The sequence below is a fragment of the Pseudorasbora parva genome, chromosome 17, assembly GCF_024679245.1.
Source record: "Pseudorasbora parva isolate DD20220531a chromosome 17, ASM2467924v1, whole genome shotgun sequence".
NCBI classification, from domain to species: Eukaryota; Metazoa; Chordata; class Actinopteri; order Cypriniformes; family Gobionidae; genus Pseudorasbora; species Pseudorasbora parva.
In genome coordinates, this window is record NC_090188.1 from 4325627 (window position 1) to 4340515 (window position 14889).

At 38.2% G+C, this 14889-nt stretch overlaps 1 protein-coding gene across 5 annotated transcripts in view; it reads right to left on the reverse strand.

Moving 5' to 3' along the window:
• The window catches only part of LOC137044573 (signal induced proliferation associated 1 like 2), a 175711-nt gene that overhangs the window by 72092 nt on the left and 88730 nt on the right, over positions 1–14889 (reverse strand). For all 5 annotated transcript variants that reach the window (XM_067420635.1, XM_067420633.1, XM_067420636.1 and 2 more), the window contains exons 3-5: positions 13910–14043; positions 12410–12598; positions 1243–1417 (exon numbers count right to left, since the gene is read on the reverse strand). In XM_067420635.1, coding sequence (XP_067276736.1) covers positions 1243–1417; positions 12410–12598; positions 13910–14043 — 498 coding nt within the window. The remainder of the gene's footprint in view (positions 1–1242; positions 1418–12409; positions 12599–13909; positions 14044–14889) is intronic.

A 14889-nucleotide genomic window follows, 5' to 3' on the forward strand; every position in this document is an offset into this window, starting at 1 on the left:
ATCATCGTCTAAAGCCTGACCTGAGGATTTCATTGGTCCGAACAGTTTCTGTTCAGGCATAATTACTCCTCTATGGATCAAATCCAGACCGAACTGCCCAAGCTCAAATTTTGTGGGCGGGGCTGAGTTCGGCTGGCATCCAGGCTAACTTAAAACCATTATAACTCATTAAAACTAGGTGACAAGTTTAATCTAGAAGAACTCACAAAACAACAATGTTCATAGATTTTAATTAAAAACAAATTTAAAGTTGGACTTACAACTTGGCCTGACAAGTGTTTAAAATGATCAAACCAGACCTGCCTGACCTGTGGAAACCAGTTTAGTGACCAGCAAACAACCTTAGGCTGGTTTAAGCAGTGTGTTTCTCTTAGTAAGGAACATATGTGCAGCTTTGGTCAAATCTCTCTGGGTTAAAGAGTGAAGGTTCATTGAGTGTTACGCCAGCGACGTCTCAGCATGAGGCGCTGATGAGCTGAAGAGAGACGTCAGCACAGCTGCAGCTCCTCCAGCTCATGCACCATCAGCTCCCGTCAGAAACAGACATGCAGCCCCCATGCGCATTCATTCAGGCGCGCACGTGCGTGAGGGGGTGTTTAAAACTTTTTGAGATGTGTTAATTACACAAAGTTTACTATAATAGGAGTTACAAAAAATTTGCTGCGCTTTCTCTCGCTCACATCTCTCTGACAGCGAGTGACAGAAACCCGCCTCCACTCACTCACAGGCTTAATTTGTGCCGGATGAATGTTGTTGGTGTTACAGGGCTTAAATTTCGGCCTGGGATTGTGAATAATTTTGCTCATTCTCACAGATGTTGTGCGTACACCCAAAGTATGCACAAATAAAGCCGCCTCCCAGCACTAAATTGAGCTCTTTTTCACTGCTTATTGCACTTAAACAGTCAAATACACACAAAATAATGTCAAAAAGTCACTCAGTTTAAGTTAACGTAAACATTTGAGAAAGAAAACGCATGTGTAACAGTATAATGAATATGTGCGCCAGGTCTTAAAGTGACAGCAGCCTAATAAATCTGCCATCAAATTATGAAATTATACTGTATAAAAAGTATCTATATGGCAGTGTTTTTCCTGGTATCAACATCAAAATTGTGGCCAACGGTTAGTAACTTTGGAAAACCATTAGCTACAGTGGCTGGTGAGCAAAAAAGTTCATGTCAAGCCCTGTATATTTAAATGCACTGTGTTGTAAGTCCATGATGTTAGCATAAGCACATACTCTTGTTGTCCAGCTGTGCTCGGTACTTCATGAAGCCTTTGAGCCGGACTCTCTGACCGAGCAGATCCAGGAACTCGTCCAGCGCTGGCCCGGCGTTCTCATTATTGTACATTTCCTCCTCTGTGCTCTGACCCGCTTTGCAATACAGGACACCCACTTTGTGCTGGAAACTCAGCTGCAACACGAACAAACACACACATATTAGATTGCATTACTGAGCCAATATCAATAAAACTCAACCTAGTTATTAATTTAGGGTGCACTTCATTTTAAGATGACATTGTTAGTGTAATAACACAAATAAGTACTTATTTATATTAATTACCTACATGAACTTACTATATGGTTAAGGTTAGGGATAGGTTTAGGTTGGTAACTTGTAGTTAAGCATAATTTACTGTTGTTAATAGATTAAGTACATGTATTACAATTACATGTTAGAAAGTACACCTCAAGCAAAACCAATTAGTCAGGTATGCATCAGTGCATGTGAACACAGATGCAGTCATTAATGAAATCGCCATGTTTTAATCATCAGGCAGCTGCACATTTATTATCCATGTGTGGATGAAGTAAAGTCCGATGGGTACATCATAGACAGGTCCATTCAGAAGAGCTCAGTCTGTGGGATAAACATCAGTTCAAACAGGATCGACAATGACTACAGAAGGAGACGCTTCTGAGACGTGCTTGTCATGAGAATTCATTATGGAAATTTAGGGACTGGGATGTCGGTAAACTCAACAAGAATCTGTGGGATCACATCATGTTCTGACTGTCAAATTACAGGTGAAATGTTTGGTTTACTTACAAAAACAACTGCACAATAATGATCACTTACAAACAAGTTCCTCAAAAACAACAGCCCTATTTGGACCAGATAATCTATGAAACATAATACGTTTGATGCAGTGTTATTTTGGTATTATTTATTTACTGTTATACGGACATCAGTTTGGTGCATGCAGCCAGACGACAAATACAGCAGTCACACTCCAATCCAGAAGGGGGCATGCATGCAAATGCAATGCTGTTTGCTAACCACAACTGGAAAAAGTGCAGATGAAGAGGAGACGATCTATGCATTAAAACAAGGGCTGCGTCCGAAAACCTAGGCAGCTGACTCGTTGCCTCGCTGCCTCATCAGACAATGACTCTGCAGGCAGCCTTTTGTGCATGAAGGCACCTCATGAAACTAATTTCGGACAGACTTCTAAGGCAGTGTAACAGTTTAATGATCTACAGCTAAATAGAGAGAGCTCTGGTGATAACTAAACACATATTTAATTACTACAGTAGTGATTTCTCGCTAGAAATGATATCAGAAGTAGAATATGTTGGTAAAAAAAAAACGTACATTTACACACAAACTGACCCGCAAATGCAACTTCTGGACGCCATCTTTTTCCCCCAGCTCAACTGTCAATGAATGGAAAGCACAGGATTGTGGGATATCAAATGCAGCGAAGGACACGTGTGCTGCCTTCAAAAATCGATCAGATGAAGATATCTTAGGAGACAGGAAGTGAAGCAAACAATAGATTCGGACGTGGCTCGATGCCTTCCTGCCTTGAAATGTGTCCTCCGAAGGCAGCATTTTGCAGGTTTCGGATGCAGCCAAGAGTTCAAATGGCACACAAGAGCTTGCAAGTAGCCTAGACGCTGAGTTTCAATTCATTTTTGTGACGTGCTCATCAAACTGCACCGAAAGGAAACTGGGACGGCAGAAAGTGGCATCCTCTTTGTTTTCCTGTTTTACTAAAGCACTTTTTATTGTGAGTGTACACTCACTTTACAGTTTCAAATACAATTTAAAAGATAAGTGTGACTTTATATCTCACAATTCTGAATTTTTCTCAGAAAAATATATTATATCTTGCAAAATATATTATATCTTGCGAGTTTATATACTTAATTTATAACATGCAATTGCTAGTTATAAAGTCCAATTCTGAGGAAAAAAACTTGCAATTGCGTGAAAAATACAAAAAAAACTGAACTGTGAGATAAGTCGTCGTATTTACCTTTTTTTAATCTTTTTTTTACTCTGTGCCGGAAACAAGCTTCCATGGTATGACCATAAATTATGGAGTATTTTTAAGTTGTTTCCGCTGTTATAAGACAAAAATCATTTAGATGTTTTCTGGATATGCTGTATTCTGCTTCTTTATCACTGAAATACTTTCTGTACTTTTACAGAATAAGCAGAACAAGCTGCAAGTTGGATCCCAATAGCCAAATGTCTGACTATGTGAAGCTGACCTACAAATTACTTCCTTAAGGCATATTTACACAGCTGAGTTAAGGCGCATCTAAAGCGGCTCTGTGTCTGCTGTGTAAAGACTCAATGCCGCATAAAAGTAGACTTAAAATATGCTGGGTCTGACCCACCTCAGCCGCTAGTATCACAATGCTGAAACGGCTTTGATTCAGTGCCGCTTCAGATTTGGTTTCTGTGCCGCGTTTGCAGTGTAAAGATGCCTTATAGTGATCTCTGCACATTAAACTGAGACAAAAATATTTATCATCTAAAACAGTTATTTTAAATACAGCAGTCCTTAAATCAGCCTGAGGTGGTTTACTGGTCTGACTTAAGCTAGTTTATCTGGTCTAGCCAAGCTGACAAGTGCCCAAAATCCACATAAAAACACTTAAAAGAGCCTGTGTTCTTCCATCTGGATTCAAACACTGAATCTCATGCATTTCCCTCATTTCATTTAATGGGAAGTGAGCTGTGACAGAAATCTCTTCAGCAACAATCAGTCACAATCCAGCACTAAGATGTGGTGAAATGCCATCACAAACTCTGAGCCTCGCAGCGAAGCGCTCCTTAGGCAACCGTAACCCAGTTCAGATGCGAGGCTGAATGGGGCCGATGAGGCAGAGAAAACGGCCTCTCTGCATGATGGAGCTGATATTTCAGCGTTTGGGAATCAGACTCGACTCTCTTACGTGGGTCAAGTATTCCCAGCTTGGAAACCATGCTGTTGTCATGGCGACCTTGCTCTCTGAAACCTTTAGCAGACTGTTTTGGATTAGGAACAGCCAGTGACTTCCACAGCGTCTACTCGAGCAGCGCTAATGCAGTCCAGAGGAGATGCCCTACTTGGCTTAAGAAAGGACACACACACACACACAGACTGGGATAAATGCAGTAAACTTGAGTTACTTGAATAGAGGTAATGACGACATCCAAACCGCTGACACATTCTGAATGGGTAGGTACGGCCAACAGGCAGTTTTTAGACAAAGAAATGGTGAGAAGACATAAAATGCTCGCAGAAGTCAAAAACACAGATGGGCAAATATAATACGAGAAGTCATACGAGCCAACAGTGATATCATGAGCTTACTTTCTCTCGTCCGGTTCCATTTCAACAGCCTCAAAACGTCATAAGCTCAGTTACAAACCCTAGTAAGATACCTGATAATAATAATAATAATAATAGTACAGTAACACTTAAAGGGATAGTTTACTTTAAAATGAAAACTCGTCATTCTTTACTCAAGTTGTTTCAAACCTGTATGAATTTCTTTCTTCAGCTGAACACAAGGGAAGATATTTTGAAGAATGTCTAACCAAACAGTTAACTGGAGCCATTGACTTCTATAGTATTTTTTTTCCTACTATATGGAAGTCAATGGCTCCAGTTAACTGTTTGGTTAGACATTCTTCAAAATATCTTCCCCTGTGTTCAGCTGAAGAAAGAAATTCATACAGGTTTGAAACAACCTGAGGGTGAGTAAAGGATGACCAGATTTTCATTTTAAAGTAAACTATCCCTTTAAAGCCTCCATTTATATAATGCACTATAAAAGTATTTTAATGCATTAATTATGCACCTTATAATACACTGTATGATCTTTTGTAAGCACAATTATAATACATTATAATACTTATCTATTCATTCATTTATAAAGTATAATGCATTAAAACACATGGCAAACAGCCAAATTAATGCATTTTTACTTTGGTTATAATTATTTGTGAAAAGATATAATGCAATTTAATGTACATTATGAATACCTTTATAATGTATACATAAAGGCTTTGACCAATTATATTGTAGTATGTCAAACATATTTTAAAGTATTATATTCATAAATATATAATATTTAAATGAAAAGTATACATTATATTTTTTTTAATATAAAACATTTTATACGATATATAATATAATATAAAATAATAATATTTTATAAATACCTATTTAAAGATATTACAGAATTAGTTTTTTTGTATTTTTGCACTTATCTCAACATCATACTAACACCAGTTTCTACTGAAATCAAATAGATTTTTATGAATTGGACTTGATATATAGTTACACTTAGATAAAGAATTCACCAGTCATAAAAAGGCAATTATTATTCATAACTGGTCGTTTTTCTTAATGCACCTGGAATGGCGCAATATGTCTCTAATTTCTGTCCTGCAAGCAGAGCTTCCCTGGCAGCCTGGTCTCTTGGCCGAGCAGCGGTTGGGTGCGTTTCCGGAGAGACCTGATTGCATTGCCCTAGGGCTCCTGGCTGGCCATAGCTGGTATCCTCTGCTCTTGCTGTGCTCTGACAGAACTGTTCTCCAGTCTACAATCCACTTGAGCTGGTTATAGTGGCTGCTCCTTCTGCCTGTTATTGTGTTCCTCATCTGCCTACTGTTTGGACTGTGTTCTCCTCCTCGCCATTCCTCGTCTTCGTCAGCTGTTGTGTTAATAAACCCCTGATCACTCATTCCTGCATTTGAGTCCTCTTTCAGTGGACTGTCACAGAGAGTGGACAACAAAGCAGCTCACTAGGGTTTGAAACTCGTGCTAAAACAACCTTTACATCCAAGCCAGAAATCTTTGGCAGAGATTTTTTTGCATTATATCCGGATATATGAATCAAACATACAGAGAGATAACGCTTATGAAAACATTCTTCTGTCTGTTCATAACACAGAGGTCAACAGGGCTCTCAGACACAGATAAGCCTCTGAATGACATGAAACGCCACAAGAAAGAAGAAACACAGGCTAGTGATGAAGGGATAAAGAGAGAGAGAGAAAGAAAGCCAGTTATCCTGGTTTCCCTTTGAGCCGAGTGCTTTACATAACGCCATCCCGACCGCTGTGACATCACTGCGCGCTCTTCTGCACCCATCAGCCCTCGGGACAGTAATGACTTCTCACGAGTCAAGACTCTGAGATAAAGCATTAGCAAACGGCTAGTGTCATCATACAGCGCTTTACGACCTGCACATCGCTGACCGTTAAACTGCATAAAACAGCATTTATTATCTGATATGAGCACAACAGTAACCGCACTCTTTTCACCATCGCTGGTTCCAGAAGCGTTTTTCCATTAATTCCTTGAACGGTATGTAAAAAATAAAATAAAAATTGCAATTGTCGGATATGATATTAACATTTCTGAGATGAATCACAGCATTACAAACTGTAATTTTGTTCTCAAACTTTAAGAACAGAACAGAGCCTGGACCAGTTTAAAGGAGAACTGAAGACTTTACTGTTCAGAAAGGCTTGTATGTGTTGATTGTTTGTTTTATGCTATATTTTTACTTTTTATAAATTTTTGTTGTTTTTCCCTTTTCCATTGTTGCACTTTGAGATTCTTCCGAATGACAAGTGCGTTATAAATAAAATCTATTATTATTATTGTTCTTATTTTAAACCAAAAACATTTTTAGAAAATAATTAAAAACCAATAAGGTGAACAAAAAAAAAGCATTTCAAATGGCAATCATTGCAGAAAAGATGGTGCAATAACTTTTTGACTAACTTTTAAGACCAGCCTAAGCAGTTTATGCAACTATTATTGTGTTCTACAGCAAAGTTTTGTTTCTGCTAAGCCAGCACTAATCTTGTCGTCCTGTGGGACGTCATACACACAAGCGTAAGAGAAGAAAAGAACGAGAGTGTTCACTTCTCATTATCTGTCACCATCGAGTGAGCAGTGAACTTTTCCCGCAGCAGCCCAAGGTAACGTGATACGGTTTCTGCTCTTTTGTACGTGTAGGTGGCAGACTGGAGGACATTAGCACATTATGTGACATAGGTGTTGTTTTTCACACATGCTTCCCCAGAAGCGAAGACCACAATTCATCTCCAAACCAGAGTAGTATGCCCGGTTTCAAAGTCTTGATTTTGTTTTTGGGGTCAAAACCACATTATTCTCCGATATTCTCTATTGTTGCAGCTCCTCTCTTCCCAGTCTGTCAGTAATGCTCTGTTTAGTTCCTGTCTCTATGAAGCCCCTCCTTCTGAAAAGCTCAAAGCGCTCTGATTGGTCGGCTGGATATGTGTGTGGTGATTGGTCAAGTGCTTCGAGAGTGTTTGGGAAATGCTTCGCCTTTACCATGACGTCAGTTTCAACTACTAACTAACTCAACCAGGCCCCGCCCCTTTATTCTGCATATTAATTATTTAAATGAGGAATATTGTGACGTGTTCGTTCTCGAAAGAAAACTCAAGACTACAATGGAGGCGTTTGAGGGAGTTCAGAAACACTGACACTGATATAGAGAAGAACTCCTGCTGGAGGGACTCGAACACAACATTACACACTAAAGAAAGATGAACATGGAAAAAGCATAATAGCTGCTCTTTAAAGGTCATTTTAGTGGTAATAACAGAACAGAATAGCAGAACAGAAACACAAAATAACTAAATACCGTTTCTGAAGGAAACTTGAGTGGTATGAGCCAAACCAAAACTTGACGCCTGAATTATAAACACAGTATGCATGAACGTCCATATAAATAACACACTCCAAATCTGAGGCCCGCATTATGCCAACTGGTAGCAATTCAGCACACGTTATCCAGATTCCCTGTTCGAGCTGAAAGAAGTCCCAGAATCCTTATGAGAGGTCGTGTGCCAAGCAGTATTAAGAGTTATTAAGTGCTTTGCAGAGTTTTCCTGTTCGACTAACTAAGAGGGAAACCTACACAGGGTCTACTCTAAAACACAACTCCTCTGGGACAGACCCTGCAGAGAAACACGACACTGCAATCAATAAAGTGCCATTTCATCCAGCAAAGGAAATGTTTTTTTCCCCCTTTTTTGTGACTTATGTAAGACAAAACACCCTGGGAATTTTCGGACAGTTTCAAGCAACAAGATTCATAGCACACGTGTCAATGGGAATCCACAGCTTGACAGTCAAACGATTGGCCATTTGACCAGAGGAGAACTGAGCCTGGTTTCTCACAAGTTTTTTTTGCTCCATTCTGTCACCCGATGGAGTTTGGGTTCCTTGCCACCGTCGAGATGATGGAATAAACTAATTTAATGATCAATGATCAGAACTGAATCGACTAGATTTCGTTTTTATTTAATTTTATGTTCACCAGGGATGCATTTATTTGATAAAAAGTACAGTAAAACAGCAATATTGTGAAATTTAAAAATTTGTGTTGGCTCTTTAACATATTGCTTGTGTTTCTCTTTTGTAAGTCGCTTTGGCTAAAAGAGGGGTTTTTTTATGTGCACAATTTAATCAATAATACAATTCCATTGAACTGAATTGAATTTAATAATTGATTAAGGATTGCTCTATTATTCAATACAAATGCTTTAGGATTATTCATTTCAGTTGGATGGAATTTTAATATTAATTCAATTGCGCAAAATCTTAAAAAATATATTCCTGCGATCAAAGCTGAATTTATCATCATTACTCCAGTCTTCAGTGTCACATGATCCTTCACAAATCCTTTTAATATGATGATTTGCTGCTTAAGGAACATTTTATGATTATTACTAATGTTGAAAAAAAAAGAAAACTTCAACTTTTTTCAGAATTCTTTGATGTATAGAAAGTTTAAAAAAAGAACTTAATTTATTGAAATTATTTAAAAATGTTTTGATCAATTTGACACATCCTTGATGAATAAACATATTAATTTCTTTCAAAGAAAATCTTACTGACCCTAAACTATAGGTAATAATAATAATAATAATAATAATTTGTTCGATTTATATAGCGCTTTTCTAGACACTCAAAGCGCTTTACATAGAAGGGGTTCATCTCCTCAACCACCACCAATGTGCAGCTTCCACCTGGATGATGCGACGGCAGCCATATTGCGCCAGAACGCCCACCACACACCAGCTGATTGGTGGAGAGGAGACAGAGTGATGAAGCCAATCAGGAGAGGGGGATAATTAGGAGGCCATGATGGACAGAGGCCAATGGGCAAATTTGGCCAGGATGCCGGGGTTACACCCCTACTCTTTATCGAAGGACATCTTGGGACTTTTTATTGACCACAGAGAGTCAGGACCTCGGTTTAACGTCTCACCCAAAGGACGGCGCTCTTTGACAGTGCAGTGTCCCCATCACTATACTGGGGCGTTAGGACCCACACAGACCACAGGGTGAGCGCCCCCTGCTGGCCTCACTAACACCTCTACCAGCAGCTCCTAGTTCTCCCAGTTGGTCTCCCATCCAGGTACTGACCAGGCTCAGCCCTGCTTAGCTTCAGTGGGAAACCAGTCTTGGGCTACAGGGTGATATGATTTCCCGTTTATATGACACCCGGTCTATTATCTAGCACTTCAACAAAAACTTCTCTTCAAAGAAGATATAGAAACATTATTAAGAGGGTGGGCATGAAACATCTCTACCTATGAAATACAGTGTAAAATTGGCTATATTAGTCCGTCCTCATTCACATTTCAACTCCAAGTTGGGAAATCAATGGGCGACAGGAGCTGTTATTGATCGCTCTATAACATGATATCGGCTGATTTTCTCCCTCAGAATCAAGACGCCTATCTGAAGCCGTGTTGACAGACGCTCCACGGGAAAAACAGCTCTACATATGGTGTTTGTTGATTTTTGCCATATAGCCATGCATTATTTGCATTAACACTTTCAGAACTGCTGTGCTTTGTAAGAAATTGTTAGTTTAATTATGGACATTCTCAAGGCATCTTTACACAGTTCTGTGCCTGCTCAAAATTCTGTGTAAAGATACAATGCTGTATTAAAGACAGACTAAATGTTGGCTGTTCTGACCCACCTCAGGCCCTAGGATGGCATACCATTTTCATTGCTGTTTAAATGCATTTATGCCACCTCTGAGCAGAATTAAATAGTCTGACTAAAGACACCAAAATGCCACTTAAGACACTTTAGTCCCATTTAATTACTTCTATAAAACCATACAAATTGGGCTTTTTCCATCAATCAGTGTAAGTTTTCAGAATCATTCTGTCATTTTCTTTTTTTGATGACAGCTGATGTTACGTTACAAGTTTTCTTGTACAACAACTGCGGAAACTACAGTATTTTGGAGGAAAATATGGTTACCATGGTGTATCGGGAGCACCCTCATAACCATGATAACAAATCACAATAGAATAAGCAAACACCAAAGGTAAAAATGTTAAAGAATTACTGCAAAACCCTTTTAAAGTATTAGAACAATGAATGTCCCCTATAATATAATACAAGAAATCAATATGATAAAATACAGTAGGGCCGCACATTTAATCTAAATAAAACCCAAACTGCCATATTATGATAAAAAAATATATTATGATGATGATAAAGGCAGCAAATGATTAAATCACGATTAATTGCATCCAAAATTAAAGTCTGTGCTTACATGATATATGTGCATAATTATTATGTATAATTGAATACACACACATACATGTGTTTACTGTATTTAAGCAATATTTGCATGTATATATTGTATATATATATATATTTTATATTATATCAAAATTACTTTTTTTCATAATGGTCGGACATCAGCAAACCGCCCCAAATCTAACGAGACCACTTTTATGATTTTTGGGCAAACTGTTCAGAAGTTATAAGTAAAAAGAGCCATTTTTGTATCTCCGGACCACTGGCTGCTCCGAGCCTCAAGTCATGCGTGTGATCATTGTATTCTGACCAAACTTGGTACAGATTAAGCGTTGCGGAGTAATAGCCTTATTTTTACAAGTGCTACAGAAAATTTGCTTGTGTGTTATTCAAAAACTCTTTGATGAATTGACTTAAATTCAATAATTTTTGTTGGCATTGTCTTAAGATGCTCTCTGGTTAAATGTGCGTGCAAATCGGATAAACCATCTCGTCTTGGAATTGGAAAAAGTAATTTTTTTTGGTGACATCATATGACATCATATGATTCAATCGAATCGTCTTGAGCCACAGACTAAAAAATAAATTTTTGGTTTCTAGCCCTTACGTTCAAAAGTTATTAGCACCAACATAAGTGGGGTTACATACAGTTAGTGGGGCTAGAGGGATTGTGTTAGAGACTCCACATTTGCTTTGGTGATTTTTCAGACTGTCCTCTATCTGTGTGCTATAACTTTCCCACCAAGCTGTTCTATGGGCTGCCATAGACTCAAGAGCGGAAGAAGATACGGAAGAATAAGAAGAAGAACGCCAATGATTACAAAACGATTACCTTTGGTGCTTGGCCCCTATTAACAATTATTATTATTAGTATAGCAGTAGTAGTAACAGCATTTTATAGCCATATTGATATGTACAGTAATTACAAAATTCTGGGAAAATCTTGCAGCCCTGCAAACAAGCCAAGCAAACCTAGATTTCTTTTTAAATTGCATTTTAAAATGACTTTTATTATCAGAAAAAAATGCTAGTAGATTTTTCCCCAAATTGTGCAGCCCTACTATACATTTCTGGACATCATTTACTTAAATGGAACTGTAGTAAGAAATGTGTTTCAATTAATCATAAAATGGCCCTGATATGTCACTAGACATTAAGAAAGCATGTTAATTTCAAACACTTCTATCACAGACAACAGTAGTCCGGCCAGGATATTGTCATTTAAAAGTTGTTGTTGCAGCCCTCAACTGATGTTGATGTTGACATGTTGTGTTTTGGCCTGAAGCTCCGCCCTCCACCAATCGACCAATCACGAAGTCAGTAGTGTTTCGGCATCCGGGTTGCCAGATCTGCTTTAGTTACCACAGCTGCAGATCTACAAATGTTCCTGCAGCCAATCTGGCAACCTCGAGTCAGGGGGAGAGGGAGAGGGATACACCACTCCACAGTCATTTGAAAGTGATTGCAACACCAGTTTTGGCCACAATCTTACATACACTTCCTTTAACAACGGCTTCAACCGCAGCACATCCAATCAGATTTCAGCATTCTAGACTAGTACTCACCCCCTGCTCGTCCAGTTTGAGGAGCTGCTCGGGGACTTTGGGTGAGTTGAGGGCCAGTCGGAGGCACTGGATATTCAGCTCAGGCACCACGTACTCCAGGACTTCTTTTAAAGGGAGGCCGCGGGCCGTCCCATGCCTCGCCGTGGAAGGCACAGCATCCTCCAGAATCGCCCCACGCAAGGTAGTTAACTGATGAGTGCCAGAGAAAGAGGAGAGCAGTTCGTGTGTTTGAATTACAAAGAGATTAAATAATCATTGCATGCATTACACATGCATTAAACAGCAAGGACATTTTCCAGCCTCAAACTATCAAAATCCTTATTATCAGATCATAATATCCTGGTCAACATATCAGCCAAGTATGTGACCTCAAGTACTTAATCCTGTCAGTTTATTAGAAAATATTTCAATAAAGAAATGTATAGATCCACTGGGATATCAAGTTATTGGCAACGAAATTCTTCTCCTGGCAGGAGATTGGAGGGCATGCTCGTGTCTGAAAGAAAGAAATTGAGTCTCGACCCTTTCATCTGCACTTATAAAGTAAAAGCCTTTTATGCTGAATTCTCGAGAATCTCTTTAAAGGGTCATTCTGAGATTTTGAGTCAGGTTAGTATCTATGGCATACAGAAAATGACAAAAGGCTTCATCATTCAGTTGGATTGTGAACGAGAGCCATTAGAAGCTGAAGAATAAAGCCTAAGGTTTAGTGCAGTGATGCATTTAATAAGAGAAAGGAATCTGCTGTGGGCATTTGTTGATTTACTGTCCTCAAAAATAATAATAATAATAATAATAAAAATAATAATAATAATAATAATAATAATAATAATTCACACCATAAAAAAAGACATTTTAAACCATTATAAATAAAAAAGGAGATTATATTTAGCATTATTTATATTTTGTTTATTTTAGGACCATTTATTTCGATGACAATTATGATCATCCATCCCAAAAAAATAAAATAATTAAACAAGTAAATAAAGGAATAAATAAGCAAACAAAAAAATAAATAATTTAGAAAATGAAGTTAATTTTAGGACCATTAAGATTTTAGCATATGTTCCAAATTAACAACCAAAGAAGTCAAGTATATTTTCATTATTTGGACAGAGACAAATAGGTTATATGTTCATAAATAAAACGATTAGCAATTGATCTTGATGGGATTCTTATAAATGTAGATCAAGACATTTTGAAGTTTGTAAGATTGAAAGAGGGAGTGTTTTACCTCCTAATATAAATGAAATGCTTCATTTTAGCAGGTAAAACGTTAATTAATAATTAATCATTAATAATGTAAATGTTTATGTGGAACTATTTCCAGTCCATCTAAAACTACTATAAACGAAATATTGTATTGTAATTAGGGCCATCAATCCATTAATTTTGAATCACACATGACATGCCCATTAGTTAATCACATTTAATCATCTAGATTAATTTCTATCAATATCTGCTGTGAAATTCATGTCGATTTGTCAAGCCCTCGTGTACCTGACTGGTCCTGAAGGTGATCCGATAGTTATACTGAGACACCTCTTTATCTTTCCCATCATCCAGCCTCTCTCTCCGTACGCTGATGGCCACCGGGCCCAAGTTCTCATCCACCCCGAAGTAGTTCTGGTGCTCTGAAAGGAAAGACAGGAAAGAGAGGAAGATATGAGGTCAGGTTCAAGAAGGACAGATAACACTTTCCAGGAACAACCTACAAAGTGAGTGAGAGACCCTGAGTGGACCGGGCAGGAAGAGCCGACAGGAAGTTGGCCATTTAAACTCTTCACAGCCTCTCTGGTGCTGGTCATGCTGAGAAGACACGCAGAGAGGAGACTCCACTGATAATGCTCTACAGACCATCTTATTTTAGGATTTTTGCATTGTGACATATAAATGAATAAATAAATGAATGAATGCATAACAAAAAATGAGTTAATAAATCAATAAATCAATCAATAAAGCAATAAACAAACACATTCATCAATAAATGAATGTATTAATCAATAAATGCAGGAAGAAATCAATAAATGAATGTATATATCGCAGGCTGGATGGATGGATGGAACGAACATTTGATGGATGGATAATGGAATGAAGAAAAGATGGATGTAATGAACGAACAATGAATGGATGGAATGAACAAATAAATGATAGAAGTAATGAAAGAAACACTGGATAGAATGAATGAACAAACGATGGATGGAACAAACAAAAACTATAGATGAATGGATGAATGAACGAAGGATGGATGGAACAAATGATGAATGAATGGAAAGAACAAATGAAGGCTGGATCATAAAAACATATTTTATGATTCTTTTTGCATTGTGACATTATTTAGATGGATGAATGGATGGACTGATGGATGGATGGTGGATGAAAGGACTGATGATGGATGGATGGATGGATGGATGGATGGATGGATGGATGGATGGATGGATGGATGGATGGATGGATGGATGGATGGTGGATGGATGGAT